Raw genomic sequence first — 25,835 nt, 5'->3', positions numbered from 1 at the left:
TTCCCCTTTGGGCTCAGTCACGGGCACATCAGAATTATACCCGTGTCATATGGGCGTTTGGAAGGCCTTTGAACCAATAGTCAGTTGACTCACAGTTCAAGTTCGAGCTGCTACACGGGTGGTTTCGAAAGCTGCCGAGTCAATAGTCCATCGAGTCAACGGAGCACCCTACAACTCTGAAATCTCGATGGCCTTTGAGCAACGGAAGCAGAAACAGCGCGAACATGCCCTCTCGTTCACAGTGTGCTCGTACTCACGGTTAGAAAGAACAAATCAAACCAAATGCTCTAAAAATACCATATATGAGTGTTATTCATTATTCAATAAAGTGTTTTTGCCACTTGACATGTGCGAACACACACCAAAACGGCAGCTGCATCGAGCGGCGCACACGTTGCCGCAGTTTCGCTACTCAACAACTTAAAAACAAAACATATATGTATGGCAATGTATAAACAAATTTTTTTAATGTATAAACAAACATAAAAGAAATTATAGTGCTTTTAAATGCTTTTATTGTTGTTTAACTTTTTGTGACATGAAAATAAAGATCTGCAGCGCCACACAATTTTGCGAGAAACGCCTGAAGCACTTAACGGCCTTTCAAAAGTGCCGTGTAGCAGCGTGACAACTCCTTTGAGTCGATAGAGTTGTGGCGTTTCAAAGGCCGTCCAGATGTGCCCGTGTGACACAGGTATTAGTGACACCAGACCAACATTACAGCTTCAAGCTGAGCTACACAACATCAGAGTGAGTGACACCGAATCAACTATACAGGTTCAAGGAACTTTTGGTAAACGATAGTAACTTCATTCTTCTCAGCTTTCTTTTAACCGAAAACTCTGAGCTTGCAGTACCATGTCAAGTTTCGAATGTCAGTTGTCTTGTATGTCTGTTGTCACTCTTCATTAAGCATGCTACTTCCAGTGTCCCACAGCATGCTGGCTTGTCCCCTCTCTTATTCCTGGTATTCATCAAACCTTACTGACCAACATAAAAGCTAATCTTAAAGTAGTTGCTGATGACTATGTCATTTACACGGCCACTCAAGCCATGACGCTGTCATCACACTTCAGTGGGTCAGCGACATATCAACATGGAACTTGATGGTACATGCTCCTAAACCTTACCAAGCACAAATGGACCTGCTCCCGCAAAACCTAAATTAGCCAAAACACTTATTGGCATACTTACTCAAATGTAATGCGGCCGCAATTGTAGTGTAAGGGTCTACTACTGGAAGAGGAACTTGGGCGAGTTGGTGGCAATTCATGTTTTCTAAATTAACAGTGCAAAACAGACAAGGACGAAGGAAAAGTTGAACATGACACTGGTGCTGACTCACAACTGAAGTTTATTGGGAATTGCGGAACATCCATGGCAAGTTTTGTATGTTTTGTTTCTAGCACTCTGTATGTTGAATGGAAAAGGAGCACATTCTTACAGAAGTCGGGATTCGTATAGGGTCGAGGGTGGCACCAGCCTTAAGATATATTTTCTTTAGTCAAGTTGATAATTGCATTGCCAGAAATTTAGGAAGCTTGGCCCTGAAAGGGCCCCTCCCCAGGCCCCATAGCAAATTTTGGTTATACGCTGGAAGTTGTTACGTGTCCTCTAGGGAGCATTCTGCCACAAAAATTTTTCATATCGGCTCAATAATAGTCGAGCCAGAAATATTTCAGTGCTGCGAACCCATGATTTCAGCAGGCGGGCTCCACTACCAAGATAGACGCTCTCTCCACTCGCCCCGTCTAGCCTACGCAAGCAAAATTTCTTCCCTGCGTTCTCCCATACCGGGCTTCGAGCATAGCATGACGCGTATGTCACAGGCCACGCCTTCATTTTTTTTTTTCTCTCTTCCTCGCTTTCTTTTTTTTTTTCGGCGCTACGCAGTTCTGTTGACGGCGTCACGTGCGAGCTGTTGCCTCGTTCGTGCAGCGAACGATTTTACACGCTGTGTACAAGGAAACATGACTAGCGGCATAATTCAGTGCTACATGAATACTGAGGCAGAACAAGCGGATCGCAGAGCATGTCACGTGCTAGAACACGGTAGAAAATGGCATAGTTTCGGAACCTGCGCACCTGACCGTACGACCGTTGGAACAAGCAGACGAAGCGGAAGTACATCTCTCTTGCTTCAGTGCAAAGTAAAACAAAAAACATGCAGACATTCCGTATGTGTGTTTTATTATTTCTCTAAACTTCAATTCATCAATTCAAGCAAAAGATTGCACAGATAACAGATATTGTCTTGAATAATTCTCGAAGTCACGTGTCACCACAAGCGACGCCACACTGTGGACACGATTACGTAGGTGCAGGGGCACGATTACGTCACTGTCCGGCTTGGAGCGTGGCGGCCGTGAAGAGAAGGAAAAGTGGCGTTCGGTTTGAAATTTCAGATCTTTCCGCGGAGCGTAGCGATGTAATACTTTGCAGACACGATTGTTATCGGGCAATGTATGCTCTGCGCTTGTCAGCTTAATATGGCCAGACCTGGTGAGCGGCCCTTTAATGTCTTTAGGTACGTTGATGATCTCTTGATCGTCACAGAAGTAGAGAACCTAAATAGTAAAGTAGCTGGCATTTTAAAGATATTTCAGGAATGCAGTAAAGGTTTAAAATTTACTTTTGAGTTGCCTGCCAAGGATGAGATTCAGTTCCTGGATATTAGAATGAGGTTTTGGGAAGACCATTTCTGTTGGGTATATAAGCCTCATTTGGCAAAGGCGCTTTTAAAATTTTCCTCAGGACACTCAAAAATGGAAAAAACGGTATTGTTTACGCCACGCTGCATAAGATGTTACAGAAGACATGTGAGCATTCACTGAGAGAGGGTTTGCTTGCCCAGATTCAGAGATCACAGAATGCTGGTTACCCAGAAAGTGAGATCTTGAGGGCATGTCATAATCTTATTAAGTGGGTAAAGGGTACTAATAAAGTAAAGGGAAAAGCAAGAAATTTCACGTGCAATAAAAAAAGACCGGTGGTTGGGCCATATTTGCACAAGTTTTCGCATTCCTTGAAGAACGTGTCTAGTAGGTATCGGTTGTGTGTGGTCATGTCCGTGCCCAACAAGCTTGGTATGATTTGTTCTCGTTTGCACCAAAAATCATTGGACCATGGCAAGGAATGCAGTTTCTGTTCCGAGAAGTTAAAAAACAGATATGTTATATGTAGATCTTCCATTGTGAAAAGGTTGCCTCTGTTATGCGGGAAGGTTTATGTGGGCCAGACCGGCCGTTGCATGAACGTTAGATTAAAGGAGCACTTCCGGCTGAGAGGGGGGCTTCGAACCGGCCACGGAGCTCCATGTCTCAGTAAGGTGCCTGGTGTAGGCTCGTGCAGACGCCATCCTCTCAGTAAGCACGGAGATTATCCTATATTCCCTCATCTTTTAAAATGTTCAATACTTAGAAGATTTCTCTCGGAAACCATACTTAGTTCATGGGAATTTCCCATGTCTCAGTAATTTCTCTGGTTGTATTCGAGTGCTGTTTGCCATGTTATCTGTTGATAACGTAACATTTTCTCAAATCTCTAAATTTATTAAGGCAGTTTTTTGCGTGCGTACCATGGCCACACACGTTTATATCTCCTTCCGCTTCTCTCCGCGGGTGCGCTTTAGAACCACGGCGCTGCAATTATGCTTCAGTAATTTCCCTTTTCCTTTCTTTTTTTTTCCTCCCTTATACTCGCTCTCTTAACTACTACGCGCAGAAACAAATGAACAGCGCTCGCATTCGATCCCAAAAATGAGAAAAAAATAGATATATATGTATACAGAAAATTATCAGTCATAGCACTCGTAGTACAGCCCTCTGGGCCGTTCTCTCTCCGAAAGTAGTCATATTAGGGTTATTAAAATTAGACAAAGGCATTTTGCTCTCGTGAGCAGCAGTACTTGGGATAGTTACTCGGGCTAGCTTCCCACACTAAGCGTGCTGCGCTCGGCTCGCACCTGCGTAAGCTTTTCCTAGTCTCTAGAGCCGCTCGAGTTCACTCTCATCAACGGAGGCCATTTTTTCCAAGAAAGTATGCCTTCCAACCATCGTGGACAACATCAGTCTCTTACCACGTAAGTACGAGGCTCTGGACAGGAGCTATGCCACTTCAATGTAACCTGGGGCCTGACGGACCAACCGGCTGAGCTTTCTCTCCAGGCAACATCAAAGGGTCACGAGTTCAAATCCCCTGTTCTCTTTTAGCCCTTTCTTCTAGGTTATCACTAAAAAAAAATTATCCTCTATTATTTATGGCTACTCATGTGCAGTTCATAAACTACCAGGTCTCTCCAGTTGAGTGCCACCTGTGCGGTTTAACAGAGATCAAATTGGTCGACCTTGACTGATCGAAGAAGGCACCACTGTAGGTTAAATGAGATGTAAAACTCCTGCGGTGGCAAAAAGGTAGAGTATCCGCCTCACGTGCAAGAGGGCCGTGGTTCGAATCCCGGTGCAGCGCAATTTTCCACTGGATAAAAAAAAAAAAAAAAAGAATCCGCATGTGGATAAAATTGCATAAACCGGCCTGGAGTGCGGCCTCATCCCGGTGACCAGAACCGGTAATGCAGTCTCTCACCAGAGCAGGATTGGCCACCCTGATGCAGTACTTGGCCACAAGCTCCTATATGAATACAACAATCAAACCCCGGCCCTCAGTCCCCAGCAGCCGCGAAGCAACTGACCACGGCGGCGGTCAGACCTGTGATGCAGCAGAGGGTGCTAAGAATCCCTGGCTCCAGACAGGCCGCCATTGGAATCTGAATCTGGCAACGTTTAATGTTAGAACGTTATCTAGTGAGGTGAGTCTAGCAGTGTTATTGGAGGAATTAGAGGGTAGTAAATGGGATATAATAGGGCTCAGTGAGGTTAGGAGGACAAAAGAAGCATATACAGTGCTAAAAAGCGGGCACGTACTGTGCTACCGGGGCTTAGCGGAGAGACGAGAACTAGGAGTCGGATTCCTGATTAATAAGGATATAGTTGGTAATATACAGGAATTCTATAGCATTAACGAGAGGGTGGCAGGTCTTGTGAAACTTAATAAGAGGTACAAATTGAAGGTCGTACAGGTCTACGCCCCTACAACCACTCATGATGACCAGGAAGTCGAAAGCTTCTATGAAGACGTGGAATTGGCGATGGGTAAAGTCAAAACAAAATACACGATACTGATGGGCGACTTCAATGCCAAGGTAGGCAAGAAGCAGGCTGGAGACAAGTCAGTGGGCGAATATGGCGTAGGCTCTAGGAATAGCAAGGGAGAGTTATTAGTAGTTTGCAGAACAGAATATAATGCGGATAATGAATACCTTCTTCCGCAAGCGGGATAGCCAAAAGTGGACGTGGAGGAGCCCGAATGGCGAGACTAGAAATGAAATAGATTTCATACTCTGCGCTAACCCTGGCATCATACAAGATGTGGACGTGCTCGGCAAGGTGCGCTGCAGTGACCATAGGATGGTAAGAACTCGAATTAGCCTAGATATGAGGAGGGAACAGAAGAAACTAGTACATAAGAAGTCAATCAATGAGTTAGCAGTAACAGGCAAACTAGAGGAATTCCGGATCAAGCTACAGAACAGGTATCCGGCATTAATTCAGGAAGAGGACTTTAGTGTTGAAGCAATGAACAACGATCTTATGGGCATCATCAAGGAGTGTGCAATAGAAGTCGGTGGTAACTCCTTTAGACAAGATACCAGTAAGCTATCACAGGAGACGAAAGATCTGATCAAGAAGCGCCAATGTATGAAAAGCCTCTAACCCTACTGCTAGAATAGAACTGGCAGAACTTTCGAAGTTAATCAACAAGAGTAAGACAGCCGACATAAAGAACTATAATATGGATAGAATTGAACAGGCTCTCAGGAACGGAGGAAGCCTAAAAGCAGTAAAGAAGAAACTAGGAATAGGCAAGAATCAGATGTGTGCGTTAAGAGACAAAGCCGGCAATATCGTTACTAATATGGATGAGATAGTTCAAGTGGCTGAAGAGTTTTATAGAGATTTATACAGTACCAGTAGCACCCACGACGATAATGTGAGTGAGAAGAGTCTAAAGGAATTTGAAATCCCACAAGTAACGCCGGAAGAAGTAAAGAACACCTTGGGAGCTATGCAAAGAGGGGAGGTAGCTGAGGAGGATCAGGTAACAGCAGATTTGTTGAAGGATGGTGGGCACATTGTTCTAGAAAAACTGGCCACCCTGTATATATAATGCCTCATGACCTCGAGCATACCGGAATCTTGGAAGAACGCTAACATAATCCTAATCCATAAGAAAGAGGACGCCAAAGACTTGAAAAATTATAGACCGATCAGCTTACTGTCCGTTGCCTACAAAGTATTTACTAAGGTAATCGCAAATAGAATCATGAACACCTTAGACTTATGTCAACCAAAAGACCAGGCAGGATTCCGTAAAGGCTACTCAACAATAGACCATATTCACACTATCAATCAGGGGATAGAGAAATGTGCGGAATATATCCAACCCTTATACACAGCTTTCATTGATTACGAAAAAGCGTTTGATTCGGTCGAAACCTCAGGAGTCATGAAGGCACTACGGAATCAGGGTGTAGATGAGCCATATATAAACATACTGGATGATATCTATAGCGGCTCCACAGCCACCGTAGTCCTCCACAAAGAAAGCAACAAAATCCCAATAAGGAATGGCATCAGGCAGGGAGATATGATCTCTCCAATGCTATTCACAGCATGTTTACAGGAGGTATTCAGAGACCTGGAGTGGGAAGAATTGGGGATAAGAGTTAATGGAGAATACCTTAGTAACTTGAGATTGGCTGATGATATTGCCTTGCTTAGTAACTCAGGGGGCCAATTGCAATGCATGCTCACTGACCTGGATAGGCAAAGCAGAAGGGTGGGTCTAAAAATTAATCTGCAGGAAACTAAAGCAATGTTTAACAGCCTTGGAAGAGAACAGCAGTTTACGATAGGTAGTTAGGCACTGGAAGTAGTAAGGGAACACATCTACTTAGGGCAGGTAGTGACTGCGGATCCGGATCATGAGTCTAAAATAATCAGAAGAAGAATGGGCTGGGATGCATTTGGTAGGCATTCTCAGATCATGAACAGCAGGTTGCCATTATCCCTCAAGAGAAAAGTGTATAACAGCTGTGTCTTACCAGTAGTCACGTACGGGGCAGAAACCTGGAGGCTTACGAAAAGGGTTCTGCTGAAATTGAGGACGACGCAACGAGCTATGGAAAGAAGAATGATGGGTGTAACGTTAAGGGACAAGAAAAGAGCAGATTGGGTGAGGGAACAAATGCGAGTTAATGACATCTTAGTTGAAATCAAGAAAAAGAAATGAGCATGGGCAGGACATGTAATGAGGAGGGAAGATAACCGATGGTCATTAAGGGTTACGGACTCGATTCCAAGAGAAGGGAAGCGTAGCAGGGGGCTGCAGAAAGTTAGATTAGTGGATGAGATTAAGAAGTTTGCAGGGACAACATGGCCACAATTAGTACATGACCGGGGTAGTTGGAGAAGTATGGGAGAGGCCTTTGCCCTGCAGTGGGTGTAACCAGGCTGGTGATGATGATGTTATCACTAAAAGGTATGGGGGCTTTACACTTGCCTTTGCATTGTAGAGAATGTGGGTGCCAACCATGAGCGAAAAAAACTGCTTGTTTGTTCCGGTATAAAGATCAAACCACAAGGGAGATTATGGAAGCTATTCATATTGTGTGAAGAAGTACACACAAAGTACCGAGTGCAGGAGCAGACGACATTGCGGCCGGCCTCAACAAGAGGAAAAGAAAGACGAGGGAGGCTCGTGCAGCGCATGAAAAAGGGGCTCGCGCAACGGAGATGGTTGGAACGCCGGCACGACTAGGGCCGCCGGGCCTACGGAACCCACATCTACCGGTGAGGTTCACCTGACCGAGCGTCCGTCTTCGGGACAGGGAACGCCTCGGGTCGTTGCACGGCACGAGACCCCGGAACGGCCTGCTGCAGCCTCGAACCTGCATCTACGCGCGAGGTTCGGGAGAGCGAGCGTCCGTCGTCGAGACGAGGAGCGCCTCGGGTCGTTGCCTTGCACGAGGCCTCAGGTCGGCCTGCCGGCATCGTGGAACCCGCTTCTACGCGCGAGGTTCGGGTGGCCGGGCGACCGAGTGGCCTGTTCTCGTCTACCGAGCTGTGGGCCGTCCACCTTTTCCTGCCCCGTGCTGCTGCGTCTGCTATTCCGCGCTGGTCATCACTCGACGAACAAGTGTTCCACCTCAAGGACTCTACGTGTCACTACACTCCGGACTTAACCGCAACCTCGTGAGACTACATTTTTTTTTTTCTATTTACGAACAACCTTGTATGTGTGGGTCTAGCTTAAGATATTTTACTTGTCTACGTGCCGTCTAATATAATTGTGTGTGTGCTCATCTTGCACCGTCGCCTCCATCTTCCTCCCGTCACACGCTTTGCAACGTGACGGTCCTAACAACATCACATATCTGGCGTCCGCGAACAGGACTGCTCTTACGCTATAGAGAAGAGCAGCACATTGCATATGCGTGTCTGACGGGTGAGGATGGAGACAGACAAGCTTACGGCAATTGGAAAAGAACTGGGGTTGACCGGCCAGGCACTAAAACAATGGGTAGACGAAGAGCGCGCACGCGAAAGGGAAGCGCGTGAAGCACGTCTGGCTGAACGCAATGCAGCAAAAGAAGCTGATGCCGAAGCGCTAGCTAGATTAAAGGCAGAAAGGGAAGTCCTCGAGCTCAAGTTAAAGTTGAGGGAGTTAGATGCGACAGCGGGTAGCATGACTGCTGGGCAGCTTACAGAGAGTGTGCACGCAAATGCTACCGAGAGCTACCAAAGTCCTCACAAACTAATTCCACCATTTAATGAAGAACGCGATGAGTTGGATGCATACATTCAACGATTTGAGCGCGTCGCAATGAGCCAGGGCTGGCCACAAGACAAATGGGCCCTATCGCTAAGCCTCTGTTTGACAGGAGTAGCTCTGAGTGTTGTCGGCAGAATGGCACCGGATCATGCCATGGACTATGCGACACTAAAACAGACGCTTTTGCAACGCTTCAGGTTCACGGAGGAAGGCTACCGAAGGAAGTTTCGGTCGGCGAAACCCGATAATTCCGAAACTGGTAGACAGTTTGCCGGTCGTCTACTGGGATATTTCGATCACTGGCAAGAAATGGCCAATACGGACCGGACATACGATGCTCTGCAGGACAAGATTGTCTCAGAACAGTTTCTGATGACTTGCCATGAGAAACTGGCAGTCTTTTTGAGAGAAAGGAACTGTCAGGGACTTGACAAACTAGTGGAAGCTACTGATCATTACCTGGAGGCGCAAGGGTTAGTCAACCTTGGCAAAGGTAAAAACGAGAGAGAACATACCAAGCCACCAGGTCAAGCTCGAACTCCTGAGCGACAAGAAGAGAAGGAAAGACCACGCTGCTTTCTTTGTGGTAAACGCGGTCACAGAGCTGCTGATTGCTGGACCAATACGAAGGGTACAAATACAAATACGTCTGTCTGTGGAAAGTGCCGCCGCACTGGGCACAAGACAGGTGACTGCCCCAGAAAACCCAACAGTTCTGAGAAGGCTTCGTGCTCGATGCAACAAGTAGACATGTCCAAGGCAGTAAACGAAGAGACACAGACCTTGCGTCGAGTTCCCAGAAGTTTGGAATGCGGGAGAACGCAAACGCATAAATGAGACGAGAAGTCTATGCCTACTGCCGAAGGTATGCTTGAAGGACATCCCGCTACTGTCTTGCGAGATACGGGATGCGACTCTATTATTGTCAAAAGGTCCCTCGTACCAGACAGTAAGCTGACAGGAAAAATTTCCTCGGTCTGTCTTCTGGACAGACGATTGTTGAAGCTACCTGAAGCAACCGTGGAGATCGCGTCACCGTTCTTCACAGGCAAGACTAGAGTTTTATGCATGGACAATCCCTTATATGATGTTGTCCTGGGAAATCTGAAAGGCGTACGGAATGCCTCCAATCCTGACAATGAATGGAAAAGACATCTTTTTACACCGAGCACTGTGGATGATTGCTTTAGAGCAGAAGGTGGAAACGGTTCTACTAATGAATCCATCTCTGCTGACATTTTATCATCGGCTGCTAGAGAAACTAGGGACAAGTCGGAAGTGGCAGCGACAACCAGACAGACGAGATCAGGTTCGCATTCGTTACCAGTACCAGCTATAAACCCCCTAGACATCAGCCCAATCGATTTGAAAAGCAGGCAAAGGGAGGACAGCAGTCTACGTAAATGCTTTGACGCAGTGGACAAAGAGATGAAGACGAGGTTCGCCGACGTCCAATTCTTTGTAAAGGAGGGAATTCTTTACCGAAAGTACACACTGCGGTCAAAGAAACAAATGGAACAGTTTGTCGTGCCCAGAAGCCTTCGTCATTTTGTGATGAAGATGGCTCACGAAGGGATCCTTGCCGGACATCAAGGAATAAAGCGAACCACAGACCGTGTGAGCGAAGAGTTCTACTGGCCTGGATTCCAATCAGACATCACGCGATTTGTGAAATCGTGCGATACGTGCCAGAGGACTTTTCCCAAACATCTAATATGTCGAGTACCATTGGCAAATACTCCCGTCATTGATACCCCGTTTAAGAGAGTTGCCACTGACATTGTGGGACCATTATCTCCCATGTCAGAGAAAGGGAATAAGTACGTTCTTACAATGGTCGATATGGCAACGCGGTATCCTGACGCTGTGGTACTGCCTAGCATTGAAACAGAAAAAATAGCTGAGGCACTTCTAGAGATGTTCTCTCGTGTGGGAGTCCCACAGGAGATAATCAGTGACAGAGGCACATCATTCTCGTCACGCCTGATGAAGGAGCTAAGCCGTCTTCTCTCTTTTACGCAGTTGCCAACAACTCCATATCATCCGATGGCAAATGGCCTTGTGGAGAGGTTCAACGGCACCCTTAAACAAATGATAAGACGAATGTGTCAAGAGAGCCCGAAAAAACGGGACCGGTACTTGGCACCCTTGCTTTTTGCTTATCGCGAAGTCCCTCAGTCAAGTCTGGGTTTTTCACCCTTCGACTTGTTGTATGGCCGTTATGTCAGAGGACCCATGGCGATATTGAAAGAATTATGGACAGGTGATCATATTGATGATGACGCAAAAACCTCATACGGGTATGTAGTCGAGCTACGGAAGCGTCTTGAAGACACTTGTCGTTTAGCCAAGTAGGAGCTTCAAAAAGCAAAACTTTTACAGAAGAAACACTACGACCGGAAGGCCAGACCACGTCATTTAGCTGTTGGAGACAAGGTTTTGCTACTGCTACCTTCGGACAACAACAAATTGATTCTTACGTGGAAAGGGCCATTCACTGTACTTGAGAGGAGAAATGACGTCGATTACGTTATTGACCTCGGGACAAGGACGACACTGTTCCATATAAATCTACTGAAAAAGTATGAGGAACGGCCACCTATATCACCGCCATTACCGGAAGCGTCAGCTGCTTGTCACACTGATGATACCGAAAATGACGATCTACCATGTGTACCATTTCAAGGAAAAGAATCGGTGGCCGACGTGAGTCTATCGGGATCGCTCTCTCCTGACCAGCGCGCTCAAGTCACGGGTCTACTGAGTATATACGAGAATGTATTCACCGAGGTTCCCGGCAAGACACGTCTCGTCCAGTGTAAGCTGAAACTTACCACGAATACACCCGTAAACATGCGGCCCTATCCAATACCATTTGCTACCCAAGAAGCGGTACAAAAAGAAATTGGAGAAATGCTACGACAAGGCATCATAGAACCATCTGAGTCCGCCTACCAATCACCTATAGTTATCGTGAAGAAAAGAGACGGGACGATGCGTCTATGCATTGATTTCAGGCAACTCAACAAGATACTGGTCAATGACAACGAGCCTATACCTCGGGTGGATATTATCTTTGGGAGACTGGGGAACGCACAGTATTTTTCAAAGTTTGACTTTTCTAAGGGTTACTGGCAGGTGCCCATGGATGAAGAGTCGAAACCAATGACAGCTTTTGCTACGGCATCAGGCCTATATCAGTTCCGCTTCATGCCGTTTGGCATTAAAACAGCACCAGCTGTTTTCAACCGCCTCATGAGAAAAGTAGTAGCAGACATACCACATATTTACTACTACTTCGATGACGTGCTCATTGCCACTGAAACGTGGGACGAACACGTGGGTACAATTGAGTCATTTCTACGAGGGAGAGAATCTGGGTTGGCGATTCGTCCAACAAAAAGTGAAATTGGTCAAAGATCAGTGAAATTCCTCGGCCACCTTGTTGGAAACGGTGTCATGCAACCGCAGGTCGAAACACTAGACAAAATACAGGCTGCGAAGCGTCCGCAGACGAAAAAAGAAGTACGCTCGTTTCTCGGACTTACGGGGTATTACCGAGACTTCGTCCACAATTATTCCGAAGTAACCTACCCGCTCACTGAACTGACCAAGAAAAGAGGCCCTAATAAAGTAGTTTGGGGAGAACGTGAACAGAAAGCCTTTGATGAACTCAAGATCCTCCTGTCTACACCACCTATATTGAGAGCACCAGATTTTTCCAAGCCTTTCGTACTCCGCACCGACGCATCATCAACAAGTATAGGTGCCATACTTATGCAGCGCCATGAAGGAATTCTGCACCCGGTGTCATATGCAAGCCGCCGACTACAACCACGAGAAATTGCATATTCAACAGTTGAGCGAGAAGCCCTAGCTCTTACGTGGGCCGTCCAAAAGTTCCACATCTACTTGTTTGGACGCACGTTCATATTACAGAGCGACCATAAGCCCCTTGTTTACATCAAGTCGGCCAAGCACATCAACAGCCGTGTTTTACGTTGGAGCCTCATACTTATGGAGTATGACTTCTCGGTTGAGTATATTAAAGGCAGCGAGAATGTAGGCGCAGACTATATGAGCCGGTTGCCAAGCACATAAAAGAGCGTGTCTGCGGAAACATGGTATTTCAAAAGCACGAACGTTAAACCGGTGTGACTTTAATGTCGAACAACAAACATTTCCTGGCATGTTAGTTTCGTGGATTTCTTTTTTTTACCCTCTATCGTGGTGTTGTGTCTTGTTAATGTAGTCATCATGCCGAGTGTGCGGTGCTCGAAACTCTAGTGTTGTAGTAATTTTTATGTGTACTCTTACATACCGAGTGTGCGGTGCTCGGAACTGTAGCACTGTGGTAATTTTTATGTGTACTCAAACGTACCGAGTGTGCGGTGCTCGGATCTGTGGTGCAGTGGTAATGCCCTTGTGGTGCGTGTGTGCTACGGTGGACCCGCAGATATCAAGTACCCTCAAGTTCTTTGAACGAAAGAACTTTCTTAAGTAGGGGGTGATTGTGAAGAAGTACACACAAAGTACCGAGTGCAGGAGCAGACGACATTGCGGCCGGCCTCAACAAGAGGAAAAGAAAGACGAGGGAGGCTCGTGCAGCGCATGAAAAAGGGGCTCGCGCAACGGAGATGGTTGGAACGCCGGCACGACTAGGGCCGCCGGGCCTACGGAACCCACATCTACCGGTGAGGTTCACCTGACCGAGCGTCCGTCTTCGGGACAGGGAACGCCTCGGGTCGTTGCACGGCACGAGACCCCGGAACGGCCTGCTGCAGCCTCGAACCCGCATCTACGCGCAAGGTTCGGGAGAGCGAGCGTCCGTCGTCGAGACGAGGAGCGCCTCGGGTCGTTGCCTTGCACGAGGCCTCAGGTCGGCCTGCCGGCATCGTGGAACCCGCTTCTACGCGCGAGGTTCGGGTGGCCGGGCGACCGAGTGGCCTGTTCTCGTCTACCGAGCTGTGGGCCGTCCACCTTTTCCTGCCCCGTGCTGCTGCGTCTGCTATTCCGCGCCGGTCATCACTCGACGAACAAGTGTTCCACCTCAAGGACTCTACGTGTCACTACACTCCGGACTTAACCGCAACCTCGTGAGACTACATTTTTTTTTTTTCTATTTACGAACAACCTTGTATGTGTGGGTCTAGCTTAAGATATTTTACTTGTCTACGTGCCGTCTAATATAATTGTGTGTGTGCTCATCTTGCACCGTCGCCTCCATCTTCCTCCCGTCACACACTTTGCAACGTGACGGTCCTAACAACATCACATATTGATAGGGAAGGGGAAAGTGCGTCAGCAGACTGTCTTGTCACTCTTAGTGGAAAAGAATTGATATATTTGGAAGAAAGTGTTTCACGGTAGATTGTTGTTAAGTTTGATAGGGAAGTTTTCTATTGGGTTTATGGTCTTTTATGTTTTAACACACTGGTTTTATCCACGTAATGATGCACTGATGTTTTCCATACGTGTTTCGACAAGTCCCCAGGATGGCTCTGAATGCGCATGAACAGTCGCTTAGTTGACATGTTGGCCTGTGTATATAAATGTGAGTTTCCTCAAAAGAACCTTCAGTGGTGAGTTGCCCTCCATTCAGTTCTTGCTGCCAACCAACAGATGGCAATGCATCCACAGCCCCATCTCTCGTCGATCTCGCCTGTCTCAACCGCGCATGGCACAACACTGGATCCAACATCATCGACACGTACCCGACGGGACATAAAAGCGACGCAGCGGCCAATTCTCTTCAGGGGGTCTGGCAGCGGCATGGCAAACGGTTCTTGGAAACATGTGTGCTTCATTTTGCAGGTAGGCCACAATTGTGCTTTCAAATTTTATAGGAATGATAATTGTTTCTTATTGCTGCTTCCAGACCCTCAGCACTTTGTGTGTATTTTTTCTTGTGCACTGCATTCCTTAAGAATTTTGTTGCAACTGTCCGGCGATGTCGAGACTAATCCAGGCCCAAAGTCAGAGGAAATTCTAACAGAACTGTTAGCCGGACAAGCACGAATCAGCACAGAGATTACCGCACTCCACTCTAGAATGGCTTCTTTTAAACAGCGTGTTACGCACATACAGGCATTGGCTTCAACTGCAAACGACGCTCTTCAGCGCGTTCATGATCTTGAGAAAACTGTTGATAACCATAAATATTTCATCACCAAACTTGACCGCAAAAACGATGACCTGGAAAACCGATCTCGTGGGAATAATTTAATCATCTACGGCTTGAAGGAGCCATCAACAGAAACTTCTATGGAGCTATTAGCTTCTATATCGGAGTTGCTGTCTTCCAAACTTGGAATGCGAAGGTATTGAGCGTTGTCACAGGCTTGGCACGCAATGAAATGAAAATACGAGACCTGTAATTTTTAAACTGCAAGACTTTAGAACCAAGCTTTCCATCCTTAAAAACGCCAGAAAACTAAAAGGATCTGATATGTACATAAGTGAAGACTTTTCTGCGCGTGTACGGCAAATTCAAAAGGCTCTCTGGGACAATTCGGTTGATATCCGCAAAGAAGCAGATAAGTATAGATTGCAGTACGATTCCCTGATAGTCTACAGTGTTCGTTACACTTGGGATGATGTTTGCAAAAGGCTTGTTAAGGCTCCACGTGCTGCAGTGCCTACGAACACAGAGTGACTCGTTAATGAGCAGAAACTAACTCTTTTGAACATAAATGCTCAAAGCTTGCTTAATAAGCTTGAAGATTTAAATTGGCTTGTAGAGTGCTACAGTCCGTCAATTATTTGCGTAACAGAAACATGATTCGACAACTCTATATCAGATCTAGAATTTTTGCCTCCAGATTACTCAGTTATCAGAAACGACAGACAGTTTGCTAAAGGAGGGGGTGTAGCTCTGTTTATTAGAAAAGGCATTGAAATTTTTGTATTGCCAGAGCTTCCGAATACTGAGTCTGTTTGGTGTCAGATAAACATCTCTGGTTTCGTGACAGTTGTGTGTGCTCTATACCGCCCGCCCGGTTCTGAAAACATTTTCTTGCACATTACAGAATACATAGCGGAGCACAGGCTCCACAATTAGAAAATGATCATTACAGGTGATTTTAATACTCCTTGTATCGATTGGAACTTGTTCATTTCAACAGGTCGTGACAAGACTGTTTGTGAATCCCTAATTAATATGGCTATATCATTCGATTTAACACAAGTGGTTGAATGTCCAACTCAAGTCAACTCTGTTCTTGACCTTGTTTTCGTTAATGAAGAGTTGTTACAGTGCAGTTTTCAGTGTGACGTAGTCGACGGACTGTCAGATCACAAGGGTGTTTTCATGAAATTTAACGTGGTTTGTGAGCCTCATAAGCCAACATTCACTATGGTTATAAATTTTACCCGTGCTAACGACCATGCTATTGTTGAACTGCTAGAGTCGTCTTTCAGAGATTTTGTGTCTGGCAGTGAAACGTGCAGTGTTGATGTTTGTTAGAGCAGTTTCACAGTTTAATACATAGCTGTGTGCTTCAGTTCGTCCCTACAACATGTGTGAAACATAACCCGAAGCATCCATGGTACACAAGAGACATAATTCAACTCATAAGACGCATCAAGCGTATGCGCAAGCGCAGCCGGTCACAATACGAAAACCGCGACTCACTTCTTCTTTAACTCAAGTCTGAGCTAAAAACAAAAACGACAGAAGCTAAACACTTTTACTTCAACACAACACTGTCAACCTTCATGAAATAAAACCCATCGAAATTTTGGAAAACAATACTACCCTCTTCCCATGACTCTGTATCCTTCATTATCAACCTTATCATTATCATCCTTGCTCTGATCCCATAACCATTTCTGAAGCCTTTAATAGCTACTTTGACAGTGTCTCTCATCTTGATGATGGTACTAGAGGGTGGATTGCGCAACATTTTGACGAGACACACAGAAGAGAATGTGTTTCTCTTCTGTGTGTCTCGTCAAAATGTTGCGCAATCCAACCTCTAATATGCTATACCAACACACCCAGTCGTTAACCTTGATGATGGTACCAATCCTCCTTTCACTTATAGCTCGAAACACTAATTACCCAACCTCGAAGTAAGTTACACAACTAAAAGTGCGGGACCAGACACCATACCTGATATGTTCTTAATAAGGTATTCGGAATGGAGTGCCCGTTATCTTACAGTCATTTTCAATAAATCATTGGACACATCCTCCATTCCCCAGGCTTGGAAAATTGCCAATGTGATCCCTGTCTTCAAATCTGGTGATAAACAACAAATTAGTAATTACCGACCGATCTCCCTAATTTCCAAATTTCCACTTGCTGCAAGTTTCTTGAGCACATTATTCACAAGCACATTGTTCAGTAATTTGTCATAATCTACTGTCACACTGTCAGTATGGTTCTCGATCTGGTTTTTCCACTGTTACTTAGCTCATTTAATTTACTCACGACATAGCTTCCGCATTAAATAATCGCAACCAAATCAGTGCAATATTTATAGTTTATTCCAAAGCATTTGACATGGTCTGCCATAATAAGCTTCTTCATAAACTACGTATCATACTTAACGGCAATAATTTACTCAACTGGATAACCGACTACTTATACTTAAGATCCCAGTTCGTCACTTTCAACCATGCACAGTCATCGTCAGCCACTGTAACTTCAGGTGTGCCCCAAGGATCGGTGCTTGGGCCTCTATTATTTATAATTTTTATTAATGATGTAGCAAATGTTATTAATGACACCGCAGTGAAGTTACGCCTATATGCCGATGACTGCATGCTTTATCGTAACGTTGCTAATGCCCATGATCAACAGGAACTAAACAAAGTGTTTTCACTGTTCTGTGAATGGAATAACGCATGGCAAATGAAAATTAATTTTACTAAAACAGTTGCAATGACCTTTGGTAACAAAAAGAATCCGCTGCATTTCTCTCACAGTAATAACGGTAACTACTTTACCCATGTCACCGAGTTCAGATACCTGGGTGTTACTTTTTCATATAACTTAAAATGGAATGCTCATATTGATAACATTTCTGGGAAAGCACTTCACAAACTTGGCTACCTCAAACGAACCTGAAGAAATGCCACGAACGAATGTAAATTATCTGCTTACAAAACCCTAGTTCGACCGATCCTGGAGTATGCCTCAACTGTTTGGTCCCCTCATCACGTGCACAACATTGACCGTTTAGAATCAGTTAAAAAAAAAAGCAATACGATTCATCTTCGGCCGGTAAGATCGCAACTTTTCACCTTCTTCACATATGTACACTTTATCTTCGCAAACGTTAGAACATAGGCGCACACGTGAACTTATCATCATGCTGCACAAGATTGTTGACACATCATCTGGCATTCAGACACCCTTCTCATTTGTGCCCTTAATTGCATGCGCAACCCGACGGGACCACCCATTAAACATTGTTTCTTTCAAATCACATATAGACTGTTTTAAATTCTTTTTTCCCGCTAACCGTTGAAATTTGGAATCGATTGGACGGCTCACTTCGCGCATTGCCAATTGAAGAGTTCGTAGTTCAGCTCCCTAACAATTTGACCTGTTGATTTGTTTTTAATACTTCTGTGTTATCTATTTCTATGCTGCCCATGTTTCTTGTTTTTACTAATGTATGTACCCACTCCTGCTATGCTTCCCTTACGAGACAGAAGTATTTGTAAATAAATACATAAAAATAAATTGCTTCCCTCTGGATGAGCTGCACCATCTAGTGGCGCCACCGTGAAATCCATGCGTTGTTTTCAAAATGTGACAGCTAGTGCATTTATTATATTTTTCACATTGTAGAGAAGTGGCAACACAGTGTATTGCTACGCTGCTTGCTTGCATATTGCATTAATGTCGTCATTCATTGTGACATGGGTTCTGCATTGTTTTTTTAGGCGCCGGTGCTAACACCAGAGTATGCATGCATGTCGAATTCTGTCTTTGGCCCATGCAAAACATTTTCTTTCAGACTGCATTCCTAGTAAATATCTGTGTTCATTTGTGCTCCGGCTTATGTCCTCTCTGTTTCTTTCGTTTCTCTCTTTTTCGCTGGGCAGTACTCAATCTGACTTGCCAACATGTCGAGAAACAAAACAATCGAGATTTAAAAATACAGAACATTGCAACAGTCATCCCAAAGGAACTTGAAAGATGCTTGCACTATACGAACCAGTCGCTGGCACCCCTGCAGCTCTGCCCTAATCACTGTCCTTCCAGTCCGGAGTGGGCGCACCTGGTAGAGGGTGCCATTCTCTGTGGAGCTGAGCACGTCAAAATACTCGGGTGGTAGGTGGACATGAACCTGCAGGCCCTGTGACAACCATACCCTAGGCTGTGACAACCTTACTTGTGCACACAGAGAGGCCACTCACCTTGCCAGCGTGAACCTGGTGGTGGTGCTCATCAAACAGCAGCACCAGAACCTGGTATATGCCCTGGCGCTCCAGCACCCAGGACTTCCCTGGGGACACAAACAAACCTGCCAGAAGAAATGCCAACAATGCTGAAAAAATATTTAAGCCTTCAAAACCTTTTGGGTGCCATTTACCTGGAAATACAATTACTTCAGAATCAAGGTAGGTGCCAAGTTGCAACAAAATTTAAATACATTGGAATAGTTGTCCAACAGACCACATGCAAAGACGAGAAGGGCACGTAATGGTGGAAGGAACTGTTGCCTTTGTCGCCATTGGGAGATATTACCGATTTGCCACCAATCTGCCAGCGAGGTAATATGAAGACTTTTTTGTCAGGCTTCTTTGTCAGACTCTGGTCACACGATGACCACCTGAGCTCAAATAACAAGGTGCTACATTTGACAACAAACCCATCACTTGTGAACGTACAAGAAGTGCAGGCATGACATATACCATATACTGCACATCTTTTTAAATTGCATCTATGCTTCTTTTCCTTATTAAAGTGCTTCATTTAATCTAAATACCTTTCTAAAACCTAGTAGCACATGCCAAATATTTGTGGCATAGTCCCTGGTTTTCTGTTTGCTTATGACGTCATTTTTTAAAAGCATCAAACTGCTCAGACCAGTCTAAACCCTGAAGTATGTGATCCAAGCAACAGCAAAGTGGACAGTAAAATGCAAGCAGGGCTCAGCACAGAGCCCACTAAAAGGGTTTCTTGATAACAAATTTCCAAGCTATGTCAATTTTTGCTCCAATGTTCACAGACTTGGCATGAGCAGGACAGTAGGCAGACAGCATTTGATTGTTTGATTTGAGTTGAATTTGAAACAGGGTGAAAATAAAGTATTTTTCTTTGTTTCTTAATGTACTGCTTGTGGCAATGACAAGCACATATATATTGCATAGTAGTGAAGTCAAATGAGGTTTTCACGCTTAAAACATGATGCAAATAGGAATAAAAAAAGGTTTTCGACGAGTGAAACTTGAAAATGGGCTATAAAATAAAAAAATTAACATAAGGCGACTTTTGGTCAAAACAATGAAATGCTTAACGAGCCCGGCCCCTCACTAGGTCTGACAATTTTCAGCTAATGATCATGTGTGTTAAGTATTATATCCCTGCGCGATACGGGAAGAGCTTAAATTTCAAACCAAATGCCCTTTGCAGGCAGCATGCTCCCAGCTGGAGAGCCTACGTTTATCGCAAAAGTGCACCTACATTCATGGCAGTGCTGTGACATCGCTAATAGTGGCAGAAGACTTTGAAAATTATTCAAGGCAACAGAAGTTATTTAATTTTTTGCTTCAACAGATGAATCAACGTTTAGAGAAATAATAAAACCTGCAAACCGAATGTCCCTGTGTCTTTGTTTTACTTCGTACCATGGGATGTACTTCCGTTTAATCTGCTTGTTCGCATGTCATGCAGTTGAGCGCGCGGAGAGCGAACCTCTGTCATCCTCTAACATGCAAAAGGATAGACAGTTGGGCGAGTTGGTACGGTAACATGATTTTGGCTTCTAGCGCGAAGTGAAACACTGACACAGAAAGGAGCAGACAGGACGAGCGCTCGTCCTGTCTGCTCCTTTCTGTGTCAGTGTTTTACTTCGCGCTAGAAGCCAAAATCATGTTATCCTCTAACATGTCCCACCGTGCGACCATGCTTTGTGATCTACTTCCGTCTGTTTCAGTGTTCGTGTAGCACTGACTTGTACCACTAGTCAGGTGTTCGTGCAAAATTGTGCCTTGGGATATGAGACAAACGCAACAGCTCGTGCGAGAGATCATCAGCGAAAGTACACCACGCAGCAAGAAAGTAAGGAAAACAAAAAAGCCGAGGCTTGTGACATATATTTCACAAGGTCCTACAACTCCAGTATGGGAGAATGCAGGAAAGGAATTCCACTTGCCAAGGCTAGATGGGGGCAAGTGCAGAGGGCGCTATGTTGGCAATGATGCTCGCCTTCTGAAATAGTCGGTTCATGGCACTGAAATATTTCTATCTTAGATATTAATGAACCAATTTGAAATATACTTGCGGTAGAGCGCTCCTTAGAGGGCACATACCTTCCGGTGTATACCCAAATATTTGATATGTGGCCGGGTGAGGGGCCCTTTAAGGGGTTAAAATCTCGGGCCACTATATTGTCACGTGGTGGTGACGTTGAATAACACAGTAGCAATAGTGTCAACGACTAAACTAACTTTTATTGGGCGAACCTGTGCCCACAAATCATGCTACACTTATAGCACAACGATAGCGGCGAACACAGTCGGCGATCGTCGAAAATCTGATCAGCGGGTCAAGCCCGTCGGCTTTTATACAGCAGTCGTCGAATGTTCCAGACTAATCGTTCGGACCCGCGTGCCTTCCACAAAGTTCTACACCATTCGCGTCATGCGATGAAATCAGATAACAAAAGGTTCGGCGACAAAAGACAGCCGGGTAGAAGCATCGTTAACTTTCCAGAAACTTCGGATACATGCAGGCGCGTCCCGCGCTGTGCGATTACATTTCTTAGGCGGCGAAACGTGGTCGCCCGATAGAGATAAGTACACGTGTCAGTACCCCCCTCTTAAAAAGTATCGACCCGATGCTGCACACAAACGAAAGTAATAAAGAAAAACACCCGTAGCAAAGAAAACAACAAAATAAGGAAGTTCGTCAGTGTCTGTAAAAGGGTTTCAGACGCACCACGTGGACCACTTCAGATCGTGCGCGGCGCCGCTGTGAATGCGAAATTCCGTCTGGCACGACCTCATAGTCCAGTGCGCCAATACGTCGAATGACCTTGTAGGGTCCGAAATAGCGGCGCAATAGTTTCTCACTCAGCCCTCGTCGGCGTATCGGTGTCCAAACCCAAACACGGTCGCCGGACTGGTACTCGACGAAGGGTCGTCGGAGGTTGTAGTGTCGGCTGTCGGTCCTCTGTTGGTTCTTGATCCGTAGGTAAGTGAGCAGTCGGGCTTCTTCAGCGCGCTGGAGATAGCTAGAGACGTCAACATTCTCTTCATCAGTAACGTGGGGCAGCATGGCGTCGAGCGTCGTCGTCGGGTTCCTGCCGTAAACCAGCTTAAACGGCGTGATCTGTGTTGTTTCTTGCACCGCCGTGTTGTAAGCGAAGGTTACATACGGCAGGACCGCGTCCCACGTCTTGTGGTCGACGTCGACGTACATTGCTAGCATGTCGACGAGGGTCTTGTTCAGGCGCTTCGCGAGGCCATTCGTCTGCGGATGGTAGGCAGTTGTCCTCCTGTGGCTTGTCTGGCTGTACTGCTGAATGGTTTGGGTGAGCTCTGCTGTAAAAGCCGTTCCTCTGTCGGTGATAAGGACTTCTGGGGCACCATGTCGCAGCAGGATGTTCCAGACGAAAAATTTCGCCACTTCGGCTGCGCTGCCTTTTGGTAGAGCTTTAGTTTCAGCAAAGCGGGTGAGATAGTCCGTCGCCACGACGATCCACTTATTCCCGGATGTTGACATTGGCAACGGCCCCAACAAATCCATCCCAACCTGCTGGAATGGTCGGCGAGGAGGTTCGATCGGCTGTAGTAATCCTGCTGGCTTTGTCGGTGGTGTCTTGCATCGTTGACAGTCTCGGCATGTCTTGACGTAACGGGCGACGTCGGCGGTCAGACGCAGCCAGTAATACCTTTCCTGTATTCTCGACAGCGTCCGGGAGAATCCGAGGTGCCCAGCGGTTGGATCGTCGTGTAGGGCGTGCAGTATTTCTGGACGCAGCGCTGACGGTACAACAAGAAGGTAGCTGGCGCGGACTGGTGAGAAGTTCTTCTTCACGAGCAGGTTGTTTTGTAGCGTGAATGAAGACAACCCGCGCTTAAATGCCCTAGGGACAACGTCGGCGTTCGCTTCCAAACACTCAACGAGGCCTTTTAGCTCCGGGTCTGCTCGTTGCTGTTTAGTGAAGTCTTCCGCGCTTATTATCCCAAGGAAGGCGTCGTCGTCCTCGTCGTCTTGCGGCGGGGGATCAATGGGGGCACGTGACAAGCAGTCGGCGTCGGAGTGTTTTCTACCAGACTTGTATATTACCGCGACGTCATATTCTTGCAGTCTGAGGCTCCACTGCGCCAGCCGTCCTGAAGGGTCCTTTAAGTTAGCTAGCCAACACAACGCGTGATGGTCGCTGACGACTGAATGGCCTGCCATAGAGGTAAGGGCGGAATTTTGCTGTAGCCCAAATGATGGCAAGGCATTCCTTTTCAGTCGTAGAATATTTGCTTTCCGCTCTTGACAGCTACCGGCTAGCATACGATATCACCCGTTCAAGTCCTTCTTTCCTCTGGACTAGGACGGCACCGAGGACTAGGCTATTGGCGTCGGTGTGGATTTCGGTATCGGCGTCCTCGTCGAAGTGTGCAAGCACCGGCGGCGACTGCATGCGTCATTTGAGTTCTTGAAATGCCTTGGCCTGCGGCATTTCCCACTTGAACGCGACATCACATTTGGTTAGATGTGTTAGCGGCTCCGCAATGCGTGAAACGTCCTTGACAAAGCGCCTATAGTAGGCACACATGCCAAGAAATCTGCGCACTGCCTTCTTGTCGGTTGGCTGCGAGAACTTTGCGATGGCAGCTGTCTTCTGTGGGTCGGGGCGTACTCCTGATTTGCTGATGACGTGGCCTAGGAACAAAAGCTCATCGTAAGCGAAGCGGCACTTTTCCGGCTTCAGAGTGAGCCCTGATGACTTGATGGCCTCTAACACTGTCGCAAGCAGCCTAAGGTGATCGTCGAAATTTCCGGCGAAGACAACGACGTCATCCAAGTAAACAAGACACGTCTGCCACTTCAATCCTGCTAACACCGTGTCCATGACGCGCTGAAACGTTGCAGGCGCCGAGCACAGTCCGAATGGCATGACCTTGAACTCGTAGAGGCCGTTTGGCGTGAAGGCGGTCTTTTCGCGATCTCTATCATCGACTTCTATTTGCCAGTAGCCAGACTTGAGGTCCATCGACGAGAAGTATTTAGCGTTGCAGAGCCGATCCAATGCGTCATCTATTCGTGGAAGGGGATACACATCCTTCTTCGTGATCTTGTTCAGTTGACGATAATCGACGCAGAAGCGTAGGGTTCAGTCCTTTTTCTTCACCAAGACTACACGAGATGCCCACGGGCTTTTGGACGGCTGGATGATATCGTCGCGCAGCATTTCGTCGACTTGGTGCCTTATAGCTTCACGTTCTCGCGTCGAAACTCGGTAAGGGCTCTGGCGGAGAGGTCCAGTGCTCCCTTCGGTTATTATGCGATACTTTGCGGCTGGGGTTCGTCGAATCCTTGATGACGTCGAAAAGCACTCTTTGTATCGTCGAAGTAGACTTGTGAGCTGTTACTGCTTAGTCATGGGGAGACTTGAATTTATGTCGAAGTCTGGTTCCGGAACTACGGTCGTCGGGGTAGATGCGGCAGAATCCGAGAGGGAAAACGCATTGCTGGTTTCCAGAATTTCCTCATCAATCTTCGTGCCCTTGTTGATATTCTTGAACTCCTGGCTGAAGTTTCTCAGCATCACTTTCGTGTTTCCTCCGTGCAGTCGAGCGATCCCTCTTGCGAAGCAAATTTCACGGTCGAGCAGTAGACGTTGGTCGCCTTCGTTGACGCCTTCTACGTCAGCGGGTGTTTCGGTGCCGACCGAAATAATAATGCACGAGCGAGACGGGATGCTCACTTGATCTTCGAGCACACTCAAGGCGTGGTGACTAGGAAGGCTCTCCGCCGGTATCGCATGATCTTCCGACAGCGTTATTCACTTAGACTTCAGGTCGATGATTGCGCCGTGTTGGTTCAGGAAGATCATGTCGAGACTGACGTCTCATGAACACTGTTGGAGGATAACGAAGGTGGCAGAGTAAGTCCGGTCGTGGATGGTAATCCTTGGCGTGCACATTCCAGTCGGCATTATGAGGTGTCCTCCAGCGGTACGAATTGGAGGGACTTCCCACATAGTCTTAACTTTTTTCAACTGGGCGGTGTTGTGTGCACTCGTGACGGAGTAATCAGCCCCTGTGTTGACTAAGGCGATGACGTCGTAGCAGTCGAGAAGACGTCGAGGTCGGAGGTTCTTGGTCTTGCATTACAGTTCGGTCTTGGCGTCGGATCACGGCTGCGTCGCGTTGACCGGTGGCTTGTATGTGGCGTCGTCAGGTCGTCTTTCGTCATCGTATTCTTTGCTTCCTGTCGTCGTCAGGATGGCGGCGTGTCGTTATGTCGTCAAGGTAGTTTCTTCAGCGTCTTCGGCGGCAGCGGAGGATCTTTGTCAGTTCGACGAACAGCAACTGCACCTCCATCGGTTGCTGCTTTTAGTTTTCCGGATATGGGCTCGCTGAGCTACTCCGGGCTGGGCCAGTGTATGGTCGGCGCTGCGGCAACAGGTAGCGGCTTGGTGACGGCGAACTGGACTGTCGTCAAGGGCTCCATTGAGTAGCGGCGATGTAGTTGGCAATGTCACGTGGGCGCTCTAGTGGCGCGTTGACGGCGAACCCTCTCAGTCCCAAGTCGCGGT

General features: G+C 46.6%; 1 protein-coding gene across 5 annotated transcripts in view; it reads right to left on the bottom strand.

Annotated features, from left to right (window-relative positions):
• Positions 1 to 25,835, bottom strand: part of LOC126539647 (nuclear pore membrane glycoprotein 210-like) — a 240,043-nt gene that overhangs the window by 113,024 nt on the left and 101,184 nt on the right. For all 5 annotated transcript variants that reach the window (XR_008614325.2, XM_055075603.2, XM_055075601.2 and 2 more), the window contains 2 exons: positions 19,267 to 19,373; positions 19,065 to 19,205 (listed from right to left, as the gene is read on the bottom strand). Coding sequence is in view for 4 of the 5 variants with exons in the window: in XM_055075603.2 (XP_054931578.1) it covers positions 19,065 to 19,205; positions 19,267 to 19,373 (248 nt within the window). In the remaining variant the exon portion in view is untranslated. The remainder of the gene's footprint in view (positions 1 to 19,064; positions 19,206 to 19,266; positions 19,374 to 25,835) is intronic.

This window comes from Dermacentor andersoni, chromosome 11 (genome assembly GCF_023375885.2).
Source record: "Dermacentor andersoni chromosome 11, qqDerAnde1_hic_scaffold, whole genome shotgun sequence".
Classification (NCBI taxonomy): Eukaryota; Metazoa; Arthropoda; class Arachnida; order Ixodida; family Ixodidae; genus Dermacentor; species Dermacentor andersoni.
Note: the sequence above shows the minus strand (reverse complement) of the source record. Positions and strands in the feature narration are given on the sequence as shown.